The sequence below is a fragment of the Choloepus didactylus genome, chromosome 10 (assembly GCF_015220235.1).
Source record: "Choloepus didactylus isolate mChoDid1 chromosome 10, mChoDid1.pri, whole genome shotgun sequence".
Classification (NCBI taxonomy): Eukaryota; Metazoa; Chordata; class Mammalia; order Pilosa; family Megalonychidae; genus Choloepus; species Choloepus didactylus.
In genome coordinates, this window is record NC_051316.1 from 127,537,890 (window position 1) to 127,553,496 (window position 15,607).

The 15,607-nt window shown below is 43.3% G+C and overlaps 1 protein-coding gene across 2 annotated transcripts in view; it reads right to left on the minus strand.

Moving 5' to 3' along the window:
• Window positions 1-15,607, minus strand: part of TDRD7 (tudor domain containing 7) — a 73,072-nt gene that overhangs the window by 3,816 nt on the left and 53,649 nt on the right. For both annotated transcript variants that reach the window (XM_037796927.1, XM_037796928.1), the window contains 5 exons: window positions 14,710-14,844; window positions 12,923-13,009; window positions 6,244-6,378; window positions 3,946-4,056; window positions 1,961-2,457 (listed from right to left, as the gene is read on the minus strand). In XM_037796927.1, the coding sequence (XP_037652855.1) occupies window positions 1,961-2,457; window positions 3,946-4,056; window positions 6,244-6,378; window positions 12,923-13,009; window positions 14,710-14,844 (965 nt within the window). The remainder of the gene's footprint in view (window positions 1-1,960; window positions 2,458-3,945; window positions 4,057-6,243; window positions 6,379-12,922; window positions 13,010-14,709; window positions 14,845-15,607) is intronic.

Below are 15,607 nucleotides of genomic sequence, written 5' to 3' on the forward strand. Positions count from 1 at the left end.
TTCAATTTTCAAAAATAGCAGCTTAAAATCAAGGCTTCGGTTTTGACTAGATTACAATTTCCGTGCAAGCCTGCATGAGAATCACCTGGAGAGGCGGTTAAAACACAGATTCCAAGGCTCCACCACAATCTGTATTTAGTAGGTTTTCCAGGTTTTTCTTATGCTGAGATAGATTTGTAAATGATATATCTGAAATTCCTAAGTCGTAACTTACCATACTTGTGGCAACAAGGTTTAGCAAGAAAAATTCCTGAGTCTTAAGCAAGATAGAAGCTCTAAACACTGCACAGAAATTTAGTTCACGAAGTTTACAAAAAAATTGGATAATCTCTTTTTACATATAAGACATTCCATGATTATCTGGGGACAAATGAACTGCCGTTCAAGTCCATGGGGGTGAGGGGAGTTTGAGGCCCCACAGTCTGGGTCTCCAGTCTATGGGTTCTCCTCCCCCACCTAATCCCTTGCCCCCGAGTAGGACCGGCCCCCAACTAATGAAGAGTTATCCTTAGTTTGGCTGTAACTGTCATTAAATTATCCTGCAAAGAGCTGATCGAGGCATATCTACACAATGTCCCCTTATTGAATTAGACCCATTTATGTCTATGGCTGTAAATCATAATGACATAGTAAAAATGGTTTTTCACAATCAGAAGCTCGGAACACATAAGCGCTACTAGGCTTCCCACTTTTAAGAGTTAAAAGTTAGGTATTTTCTCCCATGAAATTGACAAAATTTTATGAATGCCTATGTTTGCCACCTTAAAAAAGAATTAAAGCATTTTACATTAAAATAAGCAGTTTTTCCTTTTAAAGGAAGATTTTGAATGCAAGACCGGGTGGGTGTGGGGGAGGGAGGGAGAGAGTGTGTTGTGTTCAGCAACAGCAAATATGTCTGCTCGTCTCCCCAGCACCGGCCACGAGGCCCTGAGGCCTGAGCAGCACTGGGCGCCGCGCGAGGCCTCCCAGGGGGCAGCAGCAAGTAACTGGGGGGCTTCGGGGGGGTGGGTGGTGGTGGTGGTCCAAATGTGAAAAGGTGAGGAAACGGGTCAAAGTGCGAAGCAAACGTGAGGAATAATGTCCTTTCTGTGCAAACAGCAAAAAGCGGAGAAGGAGGGGCTGCTGCCCTTATAAAAAGTGGCACAAGCTCTCTGGGGAGCAATCGGTAACGCACATCAAGAACTGTGTAATCTTTAAACAAGTAATTTCTCTTCTAGAATCAATATCATAAATAAATAATCAGAGATGCCAAGATTTATGCTCAATATTATTTATAATGGTAAAAAATTGGGGGAAAAACCCTATATAACAAAAGAGAATGATAAATAATGGTTTCTCCATATGATGGAATATTATTCAGCTATTAAAATGTTCATAAATAAATTTTATCACATGGAAAAATGTTCACAGTATACTACATGAAAAAATATGTAACAGTAATATCCCACTTATATAAATACGCATAGGAAAAAACTCAAGAAATACATTAATAGTATAACAAGGGTTACAGCTAAGTGGCTGATTTTAATTTTCTTTCATATATTTTTCTGTATTTTCTAAATTTTCTACAATGAACATAAATGAAAATAAAAAGTCATTAAAATTTTAAAACCTGGTTATTTTCTGAATAAAGAAGTTTTTTTCTGATAGAGAAGTGGGAAAAAACATTTAAACCTTCAGTTTATGTATAATTATGTCCCCCATTGAATTAGACCATTTATGTCTATGGTTGTAAATCACATGACATAGTAAAAATGATTTTTCACAGGAATATGGTTACTAGATTTTTAGATAAATGACATATTCTGAAATATCAGAAAATTGCACAATCCATTGGTCTCTTTCACATTCAGAATTCCCTTTTATGTATTCCGGGTGGCCTGCCGGGACTAAGGGCTCTGGGAATCACTCTACGTATTTTTCTTAGGAGCAGAATAAAACGCACTGTCCAAGGACCTACTTATTTTCCACTTTGGCGGCATACACTTGGTCCTTCTCCACTGCTATGTGGCGCTCCTCGGACACGCTGTAGTAGAGAATCATCTCTTCCATCAGAACTTCCAGCTTGTGGATCTCCTGCCAGGGCTGGATGATGAAGTAGCCAGGGTGGCAGGCCACAGGCACGTACACATCCATGTGCTCCCCGGGCTTGGACAGGGGCACCGGCAGTGGCAGTGCCTGGGCGAGGGACCTGCCGTGGCTGCCCGCGGCCTTCTGCGCCATCTCGGGAAGGCTCCTGCAGAAGCTGTCACCAGCGGCCAGGCCGGGCGTGGTGCTGGGGCCACTCCTGCCACTGGGCGCACCACTGGCCACCGCGCCCAAAAACACATCCTTCTGGTGCTTCCACAGGTCGGCGTTGGTAATCTGGCGGTTAATACTGCGATGAGGATCCGGGAAGTTCTTGGGGGTGAACAGATAGATATGTGCGATCCCTTTGCTTTCATCCACTTTTGTAACCTTTGGAAAACATAAAGAGCAATTTAAGAAGTCCAAGTTCATGTCCAACCTTGGGAGGCAGTTATCATTAATATTAACTTGAATTATTAAAGCACGGTATCTTGCAAAAACAGAAACAAAAAACCACTACAATTTGTTATATTTAAATAAGATGAATGATGTATTGTAACCACGGCGATGAACAGACCCTTAAGTCAAAAGAGTCTGGAAAACAGAGCAACCTAATGGAAATAAGAAAATTACTAACCTTCAAAATTTCTGAGATTTTAAACAACTTTTTACTGATGACATTTTAACATACTCAAAGCAGAATGAAAAATGAACCGCTATGTGCTCATCACCCAGCTTCAACAATAAAAAACCACGACAACGGCAGAATGCGCTGTGGCTGGGAGGGAAGGACAAAGCACTGCAGTGTGTCTCAAAGGGCTGGGTGACTCTCAGTTCTTCTCATAGGCTCTTCTGGTTTATTTTAGGAACGACAAATGTGAGGCAGTTCTAGTCATGTCTGTCCTTTATCAAATGGCGCAGGAACACGGGTGGGGGGGGCAGAGATGCACTCCATCCACAAACCCCTTCCTTCGTAAATTGTTTCCCAGAAAGACAAACAGATTTCAATTCATCCTTCGAAGTGCAAAGACAGTACTGACTGCTAAAAAGTTTTTTTATTAAAGAGGATCCAATACCCTGACTTTAGGAACTTAAGAAATACCCTAGAGAACACCACTCATTACCAGGTGAAATCCGAGTAATAATACAAAATGGTATATAATTAAGTGTGTAACTGTACACTAAAAACCCTAGAATGGGAAGACAGGAAAATCAGTGTGAGCTGGAATAATTTGGAGAGCGTCATAAACACATTTCTCAAGGAAACTGCCTTGTTAAAAGCTTATAAAAATGACTACACTATTTGCATTTGTTAACAAGAGAGAAAAATAGCGTCTTGTTACATTTCTATTCTTGGAAATGTGAACACTTTCTTTGAAATCAAGATGCAAAAGTGCAAAAAAACAAAAAAACAAAAAACAAAACAGGAGCTAGGGAAATAAATAAAGCAGTTTAAACAAACTTTAGGAAAAGAGGCAAAAACCAAGATTAGAAACAAATGATTTGTTTACAATCCATTCTACTTTAGAAAAACAAAAGGAACGGAGGACTTATTTAAATGATCTTTCGAAACATCTATCAGGAGATACGTGGTCCCGCTGTGGGGGACTTAATCCCTTAGCATGAAGTAAAACAGTAACAGAGAACGTTTCTGTTTCCTGGTTAATAATAGAATAAATTACACAAAGGGTTTAAAATAATATTGCAGAAATTGGATAATGTCTTAAATAAATTTAAATGCGTAAGCCAGGAAACATCTTGCAACTCCACACATAACCAATCTCTCGGCTATGCAAAGTGCATCAGCTGTGGAACCCTTTCACGCAAACCAAAGGAGCCCCCGCCTTTCTAAAGGCGTCAGGACCAGAGAGAACGTACCTTAATGCTACAGTCCGAGCAATTCAAAACAGCGTCTCTCAGCCAAAGGACAGCGTCCGGGGTCCACATGCCAGCGGCCTGCGGAAGGTCGGCCAGGCAGCACTTCACAGCCTGAAAGGAAAACACACCGTCTTCAAAGAGGTACTGTGAGTAATGTCAATATTATTTTCCTACAGATCAGACATTGCCAAGACGGCAAGTGAGAAACAGCAACTGTGACGGCCACTGACAAATGCAGCACTGGGGTTTGGGCCTCTGCTGTGCCCGGCCTGATTCATGCCATGTTATGACTATTGTCTTTAACCCCATTATGATCTGACCGGGGTATTTCATGCCCTGCTCACCCCACCGCCTTCTGCAGGTCGGGGGCTGTGACCCATTTTACAGACGGTGAAACACACTCAGAGAGATGGTGTAAGTCCACAAAGTTGCCAAGTGACAGGACTGGGCCTCATATCGACGAATCCCAAATCAAAACCATGAAATGTCACTTGGACGAACTTTGTATCTGGCTGCAAAAATCTTACTGGAGGCCCACGTGCTCCGCCCATCACGGCCTGAGTCCTCTGTGAGTGCCAGGGGTTGTGCTCCTCCTTCGGGAATTAAGGAGGGTAAGGAAAACAGCAATCCACAGACACCTAAAAGTCCCACTGCCCCAGTGTTTCCAGCGCTCACCATCACTGCACAGGCTTGCACTGGAATGGCCAGAGAGGTGGGTAAAGGGGACCTCAGGGACCTCCTTCAGCCTCCTGTTGGCCTTTGAACCAATGGAAGCCATTCTGGAAAGATTAACTAGCTCTCCAGAATTCCTTCCTTCCTCCCTGCACCCTTTCCTCCTGTGCTTTCCCTCCTTCCTCAGGGGCTTCAGGATTCCCCTGGATGGGGCACCTTTCTGGGTGGGGAGGTTGTCACTTGGGGCAGAGAGCAGGGGCCAGGCGGGTAACAGAAGGCATGGCCTGCAGAAAGCAGAGGCCACCTCCACAACTCCCGCAGACGCAGCCTCAGTAGTCAGATCTTCTAGTCCGTCAAGAGATGCTAGAAGGAGGGGTTTTGTATGAAATGTTCTGATTTTTAAATCTTGGAACTAATTTGGATTTTTAAAACACTTTGAGAGCCCCCAAATCCATGGGTCAGCTCTGGCCTCCAGGCCACTGGTTTGGTACTTCTGACTTAGACCCCTTGGCAGAAGTTAGTGAGAAGACGGAGCCAGCTGGCCGTTTCGGTTCCCCCAAACAAGAGTCTTCCCATCTATCAAATAACGAATCTCGGTGAGAGTTACAGAATTTTTTTTTTTTTTAGTAGCTTTAAATGCCACAGCACACAGATGGTCCTACTGAGTGAAGTTCAGAGAGTCAGGCTGTGGGGCAGGCCCGCCCCTCCTCTCCAGCCCTGGACAGATCTTCTAACAAGGGGAGGCAGGGGACAGAGGCACAATTAAGAGATGTGGCCCTTTATATTAGGCCTCTTAAATTTCAATACTATAGCTGAACAGCAATCGAGTAAAAATGACTTTGGAAACAGGCTTGAACACAAGTTGAACAGCCTCTGTGTAACAGTCATCGTTAGCAAAGGGGATGGTGACTGCAGAGAGAGAAATTATAAAATCCACGGTCATTTTGAACATGTATTTTTTATTCACTGATGTTTAATGGCATATGATGCCTTCTGCCAAATATAAGTTGAGGGGATTTTTGAAACAATTTCATTTTTATAAAAAGGTGGTATTAATTGCTATACAAAAGCCTCTACTGCTCCCAAAGGTGAGACATGGTTCTTAACAATTTTGATTGATTCAGAGTAATTCAAAGTTCTTATCATCTGAATTTTCAGTAACAGAGGAAGTAGGAGAGACATTAATATTTTTCCTAAAATCTGTGGGAAGAAGTCATACAAGAAAATGATGACATATAAACAGATTCTCCAAAGAGGCTGGTCATCTAATTAAACTAAGATCTCTGGAAGTAAACATTCACACACAGTGTACTGGAACAGTGCAGAAGTCAGTACTGACATCTAAGCTTTAAAGCGGAACCTCTACACAGACAACACAGTCTAATTACTCAAGGCCCCTGAGAACAAACATTTATCAAACAGTATTCTGTAAGTTTCGCTGGTGTCATTGTTTAGCAAATTTTACTTCTGAAAACCAGTAAACAGCCATATTTAGACAATTCCCAATTTTCCTAAAAACTATGATTTCGATCATGGAGATCAAAACCAAGAGGGCATCTCCCAGCACTATTCCAAACACATCCAGACCTCTTCCAACAAGTCTCCGTGACTTGTAACCCACAGTACCTGTGGTGGGATTGCAATCATTTCTTGCAGAAACCGAGGTGGGATTTCCCTGAGCTCCGACACTTTCACAGATGTCACCGTGCCGGTGTCCAGGAACTGAAGATCCAGAGCCCGGCTGCTGTGGACATTCGTGATCTGAAACGAGATGCACGTTGGCTGAGTTATCAGCACACCAAGACTAAAATGCCCCTGTGCAATCAATTTGTACAACTCAAAATTGCATATAAATGCAACAGAGACCATCAGCATTAACTAAATTTTCCCTAATGAAAAAATGCATTTATTTACTAGCTAGATATTCTTTTAGGGTAGAATTGATGTCAACTCCTAGTTGTTAATTCATGCGATCAGTAATAATCCGAGTATTGAATTAGTTCAGAGTTCTCCAGAGAAACAGAACCAGCAGATGTATATGTACATGTATCAGTATATGTGTATCTGCATATGTAAATAATATGAGGTTTATTGTAAGAAATGGGTCATGAGACCGCAGGGATTAGCAAGTCTGAATTCCACAGGGCAGACTGCAAGTTGGGAACCGTGATGAAGGTTTTGATAAATTCTCCAGGAAAAGCTGGCTAGCTAAAGTAGGGATGCAAATTCTTCCTTGTCTGCTGAAATCATTAAAGGCCTTCACCTGACTGGATGAGATGTCTCTCATTTTTGAAGGCAATCTCCTTTGTTGATTGTAGGCGTCATCAGCCATAGATGCAACCAACATACTGATGATTTAAATCCATGAAATATCCCCATGGTAACAATCAATCAGGCCAGCGCCCGATTGACCAAACAACTGGATACCATCACCTGGCCAATTTGCCATGTGAACGTAACCATCACAGTCTATCCCTTGTCAACTTGGCACCCAAACACATCTCCTTAAACCACACTCTCTAAATAAAAACAGTAATAGCCATACTTTCGCCTAACATAATTCAACTGTCCTATGTACAACCAGAAACAATCCGCAGAAAAGGGTGCAAGGCCTTGGGTAATACTCACTCTTATACTTGATAGCCTATAACTTACATACTATGACAAAGTTAATACAACTTATGTTATATGATAAGGAGATAAGATAGGGAAAAAATCAAAGATATTTGCTTTTTGTAACTATAAATACATATTCATAACAAAACAAGGAAGAAAAATTCATAACCATTACAGTTCTCATTTCTCTAACTGGTCACGTGGTCATTGCTCATATTCATCACTGCCTTCTTCCACTCCCCTTTCCATATTTCCTCTACCCCAAGCAGGCACCTTGGCTGGTGCTGGTTCTTTGCCTGGTTCAAACCTCCATTCCTGAAGTTTCTGGACCACCAGCAGTCCTACCTGGATTTGGACTGTTGCAGTTTCCCACTGACTTTAATTACAGGGCATGGCAGTGCTAAGAGACACCTGTATTCCAGGAAAACTCTTCTTTACCTCCATTGTGTAGTCGCAATGCTATTTCCCCTTGATAGTCATGATCAGTCACCCCAGCCATTACAGCAATTCCCTTCTTTGCCCTGTTGATTCAGAGACACAAGGAGTCCAAACAGGCCAAGTGGCAGTCCTAACTTCTAGTTCAGTGCAATGATTAATTATTGGGTCTCCTCGTGAGAACACTCCTCCATTTGGAACTGAGACCTGTAGACCAGCAGAGCTTAAGGAGGCAGAACAGGAAGCAAAACATTTTCTAGTGGATCACTAGGGGCAATAGTGAGTAGTGCCACTCCTGTTTCCACCGCTTGACTCCTGGATCCGTGAATCCTGGCTATGGGAGAAACAGCACCATAGAGTGGACACTGATTCAGAGCATACACAGCCTCCTGGAGAACACTGCCACAACCCTGCAAAGTATTGCCACCTAGTTGATGCTGTAATTGAGTCTTCAACAGGCCATTCCACCGTTCTATCAAACCAGCTGCCTCTGGATGATGGGGAACATGGTAAGACCAGAGAATTCCATGAGCATGTGCCCATCCCCTCACTTCATTTGCTGTGAAGTGGGTTCCTTGGTCAGAAGCTATGCTGTATGGAATACCATGACGGTGGATAAGGCATTCCGTAAGTCCACGGATGGTAGTTTTGGCAGAAGCATTGTGTGAAGGGAAGGCAACCCACATCCGGAGTATATGTCTACTCCTGTTAGAACAAATTGCTGCCCCTTTCAGGATGGAAGTGGTCCAATGTAATCAACCTGCCATCAGCTAGCAGGCTGATCACCTCAGGGAATGGTGCCATGTTGGGGAGTGAGTGTTAGACTCTGCTGCTATCAGTAAGCCAGTAGTAATAGTAATCGTAATCATCATCATCATCATCATCATCATCATCATCAGTACAATTTATAAATATAGTAATATTCACTATTTTTTCAATCCTAGAACACTCTTGATTATAAAAAATTTGATACATAATTATATAACACTGATTTTAAGATGGGGTCTGGTCTCCAAAAAATTAAAATGTGGGAAACAAAAGAAGTGTTTCTTAGCAATGAGGAACTAATGAACAGAGATAATTCAGGGACATAATTTTACTTGTGGAGGATAAACAGCATATACTTTAAATCATAATGTATTTTGGTATCTTTTACAGCTTCATCAGAAAACCTAATGATTATTTTATCATTTTCCTATATGAAAGAATTCAAACTCAGAAAATCATATAGAGGTAAAATAAGTCCAAATTAATGGTTTGAAGATGGAAGTCAAAGCAACAGTTACCGTCCTGTGATGGAATGATTTCCTCCATAATGGCAACTTCACAATGTAAGGTTCTGGAGGTCCTTTAAACGCCCAAAACTTCCCCTAATGAGCGTCTGTGACCCGTGTCATGGCAGAGCGTGGTCATGCTGGCAAATCCAGCCCCGCGGGATGGACACTTGGGGGGCCTCCAGGCTCACAGCTGCACTGACCCCCACCCTAGGAACGGTGACCCTTCAGCAGGGGGCTGTTGGGATGGGCCTCTGTCAATTGTCCCAGAGAAGGCTTTTTATTTTTATGATCTATTATTTTTTTTCCATGAGAAGTGATGGGGGGGGGGATACAACTGGAGAATTTTTCTTGGACCCAGAAACAAACGCCACTTGTTAAAGATGGCAGGCCCTCTCTCACACACCTTGAACCATATCTCTGGAGTGTTATATGAAAGAGAGTATATTTTTATGATGCAGGAGGGTGTTTTGTTTTGTTTTAATTAGAGAAGATATGGGTTTAGAGAACAATGGTGCATAAAATACAGGGTTCCCACAAAGCACCCTATTACTAAACACCTTGCATCGGTGTGGAACATTTGCCACAACTGATGAAAGCACATTTTTATAATTGTACTATTACATATAATCCATGGTTTAACTTAGAGTCACTGTGTTGTGCAGTTTCATGGATTTTTTTAAAAATTTTATTCTAGTACCTTATACACAACTTAACATTTCCTCTTTCAAGCACATTCAGATATATAACTCAGTGCTATTAATTATGTTCACAATGTTGTGCCAGCATGAGAATGCTTTACTAATAGCATAAAATGTTAACCTCTTAAGAAATGACAAACACAGTGTTACAGAACAATATTTAAATATTTATTTATTTATTTAAAACAACATATTGAACATTCTTTTATGTGACTCGTAGATACTGAGCGCTTACTATATCCAGAAATAACTGGGCCACAGAGATACAGAGACTGCCCTGTCTCAAAGGGCCCCTGGGCTCCTGGGAGACGACACAGACGTCAAGCAATCAGTGCGAGAAGAGAGCTCCGCACAGGGTGCTCAGAGGGCACGGAGGAGGGCTCCTGAGCCAGCCGGGAGGCAATGCTAGGGAAGCTTTTGGGAGGAAAGAATGCCTAAAATTGGTACTTTTCTTTAAGATTTCCTCCTTTTTAATTTTATTTAGTAAATGTCTCTATTAAAGAAAAGTTAGATACTTAAAATAATATAAAAATTGCTTGTAATCTACTATGGAGACAATCACTGCTAAATTTTGTGTGTAACTTTCTGGTCTTTTTCCTATGATATAACCTATTTACAAATATTAGAACATGCTGGTACCGACTTTCATAACTGACTGTTTTTCACTCAGTGTATCACAAAAAATATTTTGTTATTAAATCTTGTTTGAAAACTTCCTTTCAGTGTTAAACTTTTTTTATTATAGTAAATAAGCCTATTTATTGGACATTTGTGTTACTTTTCCACGAGCTGCCTGTTCATATTTATTTTATCCCTTCGGAGCTGACCTCACCTGGCATGGGGGTACCCCAGGCTGTTTGGTGTCTGCTTAGGGGCTGTTCTGGACGTTTCTAACAGAGGGGAGAGGATGGGCAAAGGCACCCTGTGTGGGGTGGATGAGCATTTTGGTTGGGTTGGAACGTCAAGGGAGAAGCAAGGCCGGAAGAGGCGAGGCTGGGAGGCAGGCACAGGCAAGATCTCGGGAGAGCTGGACATCATGTGTCTAAGAACGTGGATGTACCCTGTAGGTGAGGGGAGCCAACGTTAAGTCTTAAGCGGAAGAAGGTCAGCTTCATAAGGGGCCACGCAGTGCTGGTGGTAGGACAGTGGGGCTTTTAGAACCAGACAGACCTGGTTTGGAATGCCGGCTCTCCCACTCTCTAGCTGAATGACTTGACGTAACCTCTCAGAGACTCAGAGTCCTCATCAGTAGAATGGGGACAAGAGGGTTTTGTCAAGATTAGATGAGACCAATGTTTTACTAATTTTTAATTTTTAAATAACAGCACTCAGCCCAGTGCCTGGGACAGTAAGCCTCACTGGGGGTTGGGGAGGTTGCTATTCGCATTTTGGGTGGCTCGCTCCAGTGGCACGGAGCTGGCCTGGAGGCAGTCGGAGCACAGGCAGAGGCTCCTTGGCGTGGCGTGGCAGGGAGTTCGGCAGGGGTGACCACGATGTCACACGGGAGCCTGCAGGGGAGCCAGGCCAGAGAAAGGACACAGGTGGGGCAATCTGGGAAATGTTGACAAGCTCTGCAGACTAGTTCCTAGCACTGTATCAATGTTAATTGCCTGGTTTTGGTCATTATACAAGGTTTATGTAAGATGTTAACATTCGGAAAAGGTGGGTAAAGAGCATATAAGAACTCTGTACCATTTTTGCAACTTTTTAAGAAGTCTGAAAGTATTTCAAAATCAGAAGTTAAAAAATTAAGTATTGTAGAGTTACATATTTGACACTAAACACCACAGCTTTCAATCAGAATGAAGGCATGTGCTTTTCACAGAGTCATGATTTGAAGTTTAGAGGTGAGCTCACCACCGTGGTCACAGAACCCCAGGTCAAGACCTTCCGACACGTTCATATTAATTCCATAATTATTTTAAAAGTCCTGCTCTTACTAAGGTAGATGTGACCAGGTTTTACCTAAATGAAGCAAAAATCAATACAATTCAGTTATCAAAATTTGCTATGTAGCCTTAAAAAAATCAATAAAGCAATGACTCTTACCTTTTTAGAGTTGGTTTCTTTGAAAATCGTATGGAAATTATGAACACCCCCCCCCCCCCGAAATACATACATACAAACACACACACAATTTGCATAAAATCCCAGGGGCTTGGGGACCCACAGGAAACTAGAGGTCCTTGCACCTAGGTTAAGAATATTTGCAACAAAGGAAAAGGAAAAATAGAATAAAAAACAAAAACAAGTCAAGATTTGCACTTTCAGCATTTGGGCAAGCTAGAGAGCCAAAACAAACAAATAAAAAACAGAAAAAATTTTAAAACCCACAAAAATCCCAACCCGCCCTTTTACACATATAGAAATACTGAATAAAATACTGACAAATCTACTTTCATATTCATAACTGAGCTTGCAAGAAAGTAAGGAAAACTGTGAGGGCCTGAAAACTGAGGGGTGCATGATATGGACGCCAAAGCCATCAGAGGCAGACAGGAGGAGCTGGGGCTCCCCACGACGCGGGCACCCTCGGTGGAGGGCGGCTTTGGAGAGCAGTTGGGCAACATCTAGCCGAGTTGAAGAGATGCATTCCCCACACTCAGGAACTCCATCGCTACACATGCACTCTGGGAGCCAGGCCCCAGTGCTGTTTATAACTGAAAATCAGAAACAACCCACATCACTGGGAGAGTGGAAAGAGTGCCAGACAGCCAGAGGCCAATGGGCTGCAGAGCAGGAAACTGCACAAGCTACGAATGGATGACTATGGGCTTAACCCGACCTGGCCAATGTTTGGAACTCCCACTGCGTTAAGACACTAGATTGGAAACTGCAAGGTCTGTAAAATTGGGAAGGCCCAGTCCCTGCCTTCAAGAAGCCCGCACCCTAGTAACAGAACTGAGGACCCACGTAGCTAGAGCCACGCACGACCATGTGGATGAATCTTGCCAGTGCAATGAACAAAAAAGCAGGCTGCAGAAGTATCAATACATTATACTATTTATATGATTTTAAAGACATGTTTTCTTAGTTATACTTACAGTTGTTTATTTGTTCTTTGTTTACACACTGCTATAATATATTTCTATGGGTAGCTCTCAGGGGTGGGGACACAAGAAAGCTGATGCTAGCAGAGAGGCTCAACCATATTGTCAGGTTTTATTTCTTACATTGGTGATGAACACACAGGTCCTTACGGCATGGTTTTATAGAAAACCTGTATGTACGTCTGAAATATTTCATAATAAGTTAAAAAAGTCAAGTGACTGATTTTACCTCAACTCGTGACCATTTTCCTTTGCAATGGAAGAGGCAGATTTTCCCACAGAAGGACGTTGAAATGAAGTACTCGGAGGTCACGTGCTACAAAACAGAAGAGCGTGGTGCTTTCATTCCTCCCGGCAGACAGCGCAGCTACACCACTGAGAACGCTGTGGCACAAGCAGACTTTTCCGCCCGTCTGTAATCAGACCTCCCTGGCGCCCCTCCCCTCCCAGGAGAACACTGCAGCGGGTGCCAGGGGTTAGAAAACATCTGCATTTGTTGATTTACTCAGCTTGGCTGCAAGCGGCTTGGTGATCTAGAAAACATTAGCATCGAAGCCCATGGGACTCATTTAGCCTCTGGTTCCATCAACCAAACAAGGAGAGGGAGACTGGATCTGACAACAAAATAGGAAAGCAAAGGGCACGGGCAGCGAGAGGCTGGGCTAGCCAGCCCTAAGGCCTCTGCTTGTCAGCTCCTAACTCTCCGCATCCTTTGAGAGGATTTTAATTCCCATACAAAAGGAATGACACCAACGCATACAGGTGCATCAGTGCCTGGAAATGCCAACAAGCCACAGCTGTGGGTCGTTCACCATCTTCTGCTGTAGCATGAAGCTGGGAACCTGCCCGAGGCCTGTCCCCACAGGCAATGCCTCAGCACAGGTCTCTGAGCCCTTGGCAATAGAGTGCTTTTCCCCACCACTGGCGGTAAGGACATCCGTGCAAAGGGGTCCCTGGGATCAGCCTTCTGTGGCGGCTCAGGTTTCTCCAATACTGACAAGAAAATTAAATGTCAGTGCTGATCTTGGCATACATTTATGACAGCTGTAACACAGGAAGAGGTAAAGCTATAGATGTAGTTCACTAGTTCATTGGTTCCAGACTGAGGTCTGAATGCAGGTTTAACTCGATTTGGTAAATATTTTGGAATACCAATTCTAGATAAGACACTAGACTGGGCACCACACGGGATGTAAAAGTTGGGCAGGCACCAGCCTCTGCCCTCACAAAGCCTCCATTCCAGCAAGGGACCTAAATACCCTACAAAGATGATTATGAGTGCCACTGGGTGCCCGATGTGCTCTGAGGGTTGGAGGGGCAAAGGTGGCAGGGATGAAGCAGTGCTGGCTTCTCTCACTGGGAAACTGAGGCATGTTCTGGCTCCCGACTGCTGTGTCCTGATGGAGATAAGGAAACCACTTGAGACGCTGAAAACCACACAAACCTCTACAGACCCTGATTCAGAAAAGAATTCTAGAATTAAAGGCTAAGGGACTTATGGAGACAATGTAGCCCACAGAATCAAAATTACCAGGGCAGCAGGTTCTCGGGGCCCGTAAGAGCAGAACTAAGAAGGAAGGTTTCCTACTGCCCCTAACTTGCACGGTTTCTTCTTTGGTGGAGGCAGAATTCTGGGCCAGCTGTCTCCAGTGGACAGAGGCCCAGGCCACTGCATTCCAGGCTCACTGAGCGCATGTGCTAAATGACAAATCTGCCCATAGTCGGGCACTCAGTGTGCCAGGCACCTGTCCTCACAACAGCCTTGTGGGGACCCACGACTGTCCTCATTTTACAACATGGTAACCGAGGCTGCAAAGCCAGAAAGACCCAGAGCTTACCCAGGGGGTGAGTGGGTGGTTTCTCAAACTCTGCAGTCTGGTGTCCGGTGCTCTTACCCGCTATTCTCTAAATTCTACCTTAAACCATTCAGCACGGACTCGTGGTTACGCCGTCCAGCAAGCTGCTCCCATGGGCGGACTCCAGGCACACTGCCGAGGAGGGCGCTGGCCCACGTACCTTGCAGTGGAAGTAGTCCTCGATCTTGTGCAGGAGGTCGCTGAGCTTGCTGAGGCCCTTACTGGGCACCTGGCAGTAGAGCGTCCCGTCAGAGCAGATGTTGGTCACCGTGACGTTTGTGTACATGGCGTCGACCTGGACAGACAGGAAGGGCCACCAGGAGTCTGAGATCAGAGTGAGGCAATGCTACTTCTCGGGCGGCCTCTGGAAAATTCCTCTGAACACTCATTTGAGTGAAAAAGGCAAGTAATTCAGTCCCTGTAGCACACGTTAAGAACCACCGTTCTACTGACTTACTCAGTGTTATTGCTGAGTTGAAAGAACTCTCTATCTTAAGGTAAACATTCTCTATCCTATGGACTACAGATCTTTTTCCCAGTTAGTTTTTCAATTTTGCTTATGGGTTCTTTGCTTCAGAGAAGTTGCCTTCTCTAATTCAAATGTGCCACTTCTTTTATGGCTCTTTGACTATGTGTCATATAGAGAGCACTTTCCACTCTTAGAAACACAAAGCTACAGACATGTGCTTTGACAGATCTTGTTTTTGTTTGAATGTTTGAGTCATCTAGGATTTAGTCTGGGTAAAAACAGTGACTTTTTTTTCCTACATGGCTTGCCGGCTGTTCCAATATTATTTGTTGAATAATCCTTGCTTTCCCTACTGATTCGTTATTTCACCATCATATACTATTATATCTTATATATGTATTTGAGACCTATTCCTAAAGTCTTTATTCTATTTCATTAATATCTTTTACTATTCCTAGTCCTCTTCCATACTATTTTAATTACTGAGGCTTTATGATATACAGTAGGACCTCATTTTATGCAACCAATGTGTTCCAAGACCCTATGTGTTAAGTTATAAATCACACATAATACAAACCCCATTTTTCAT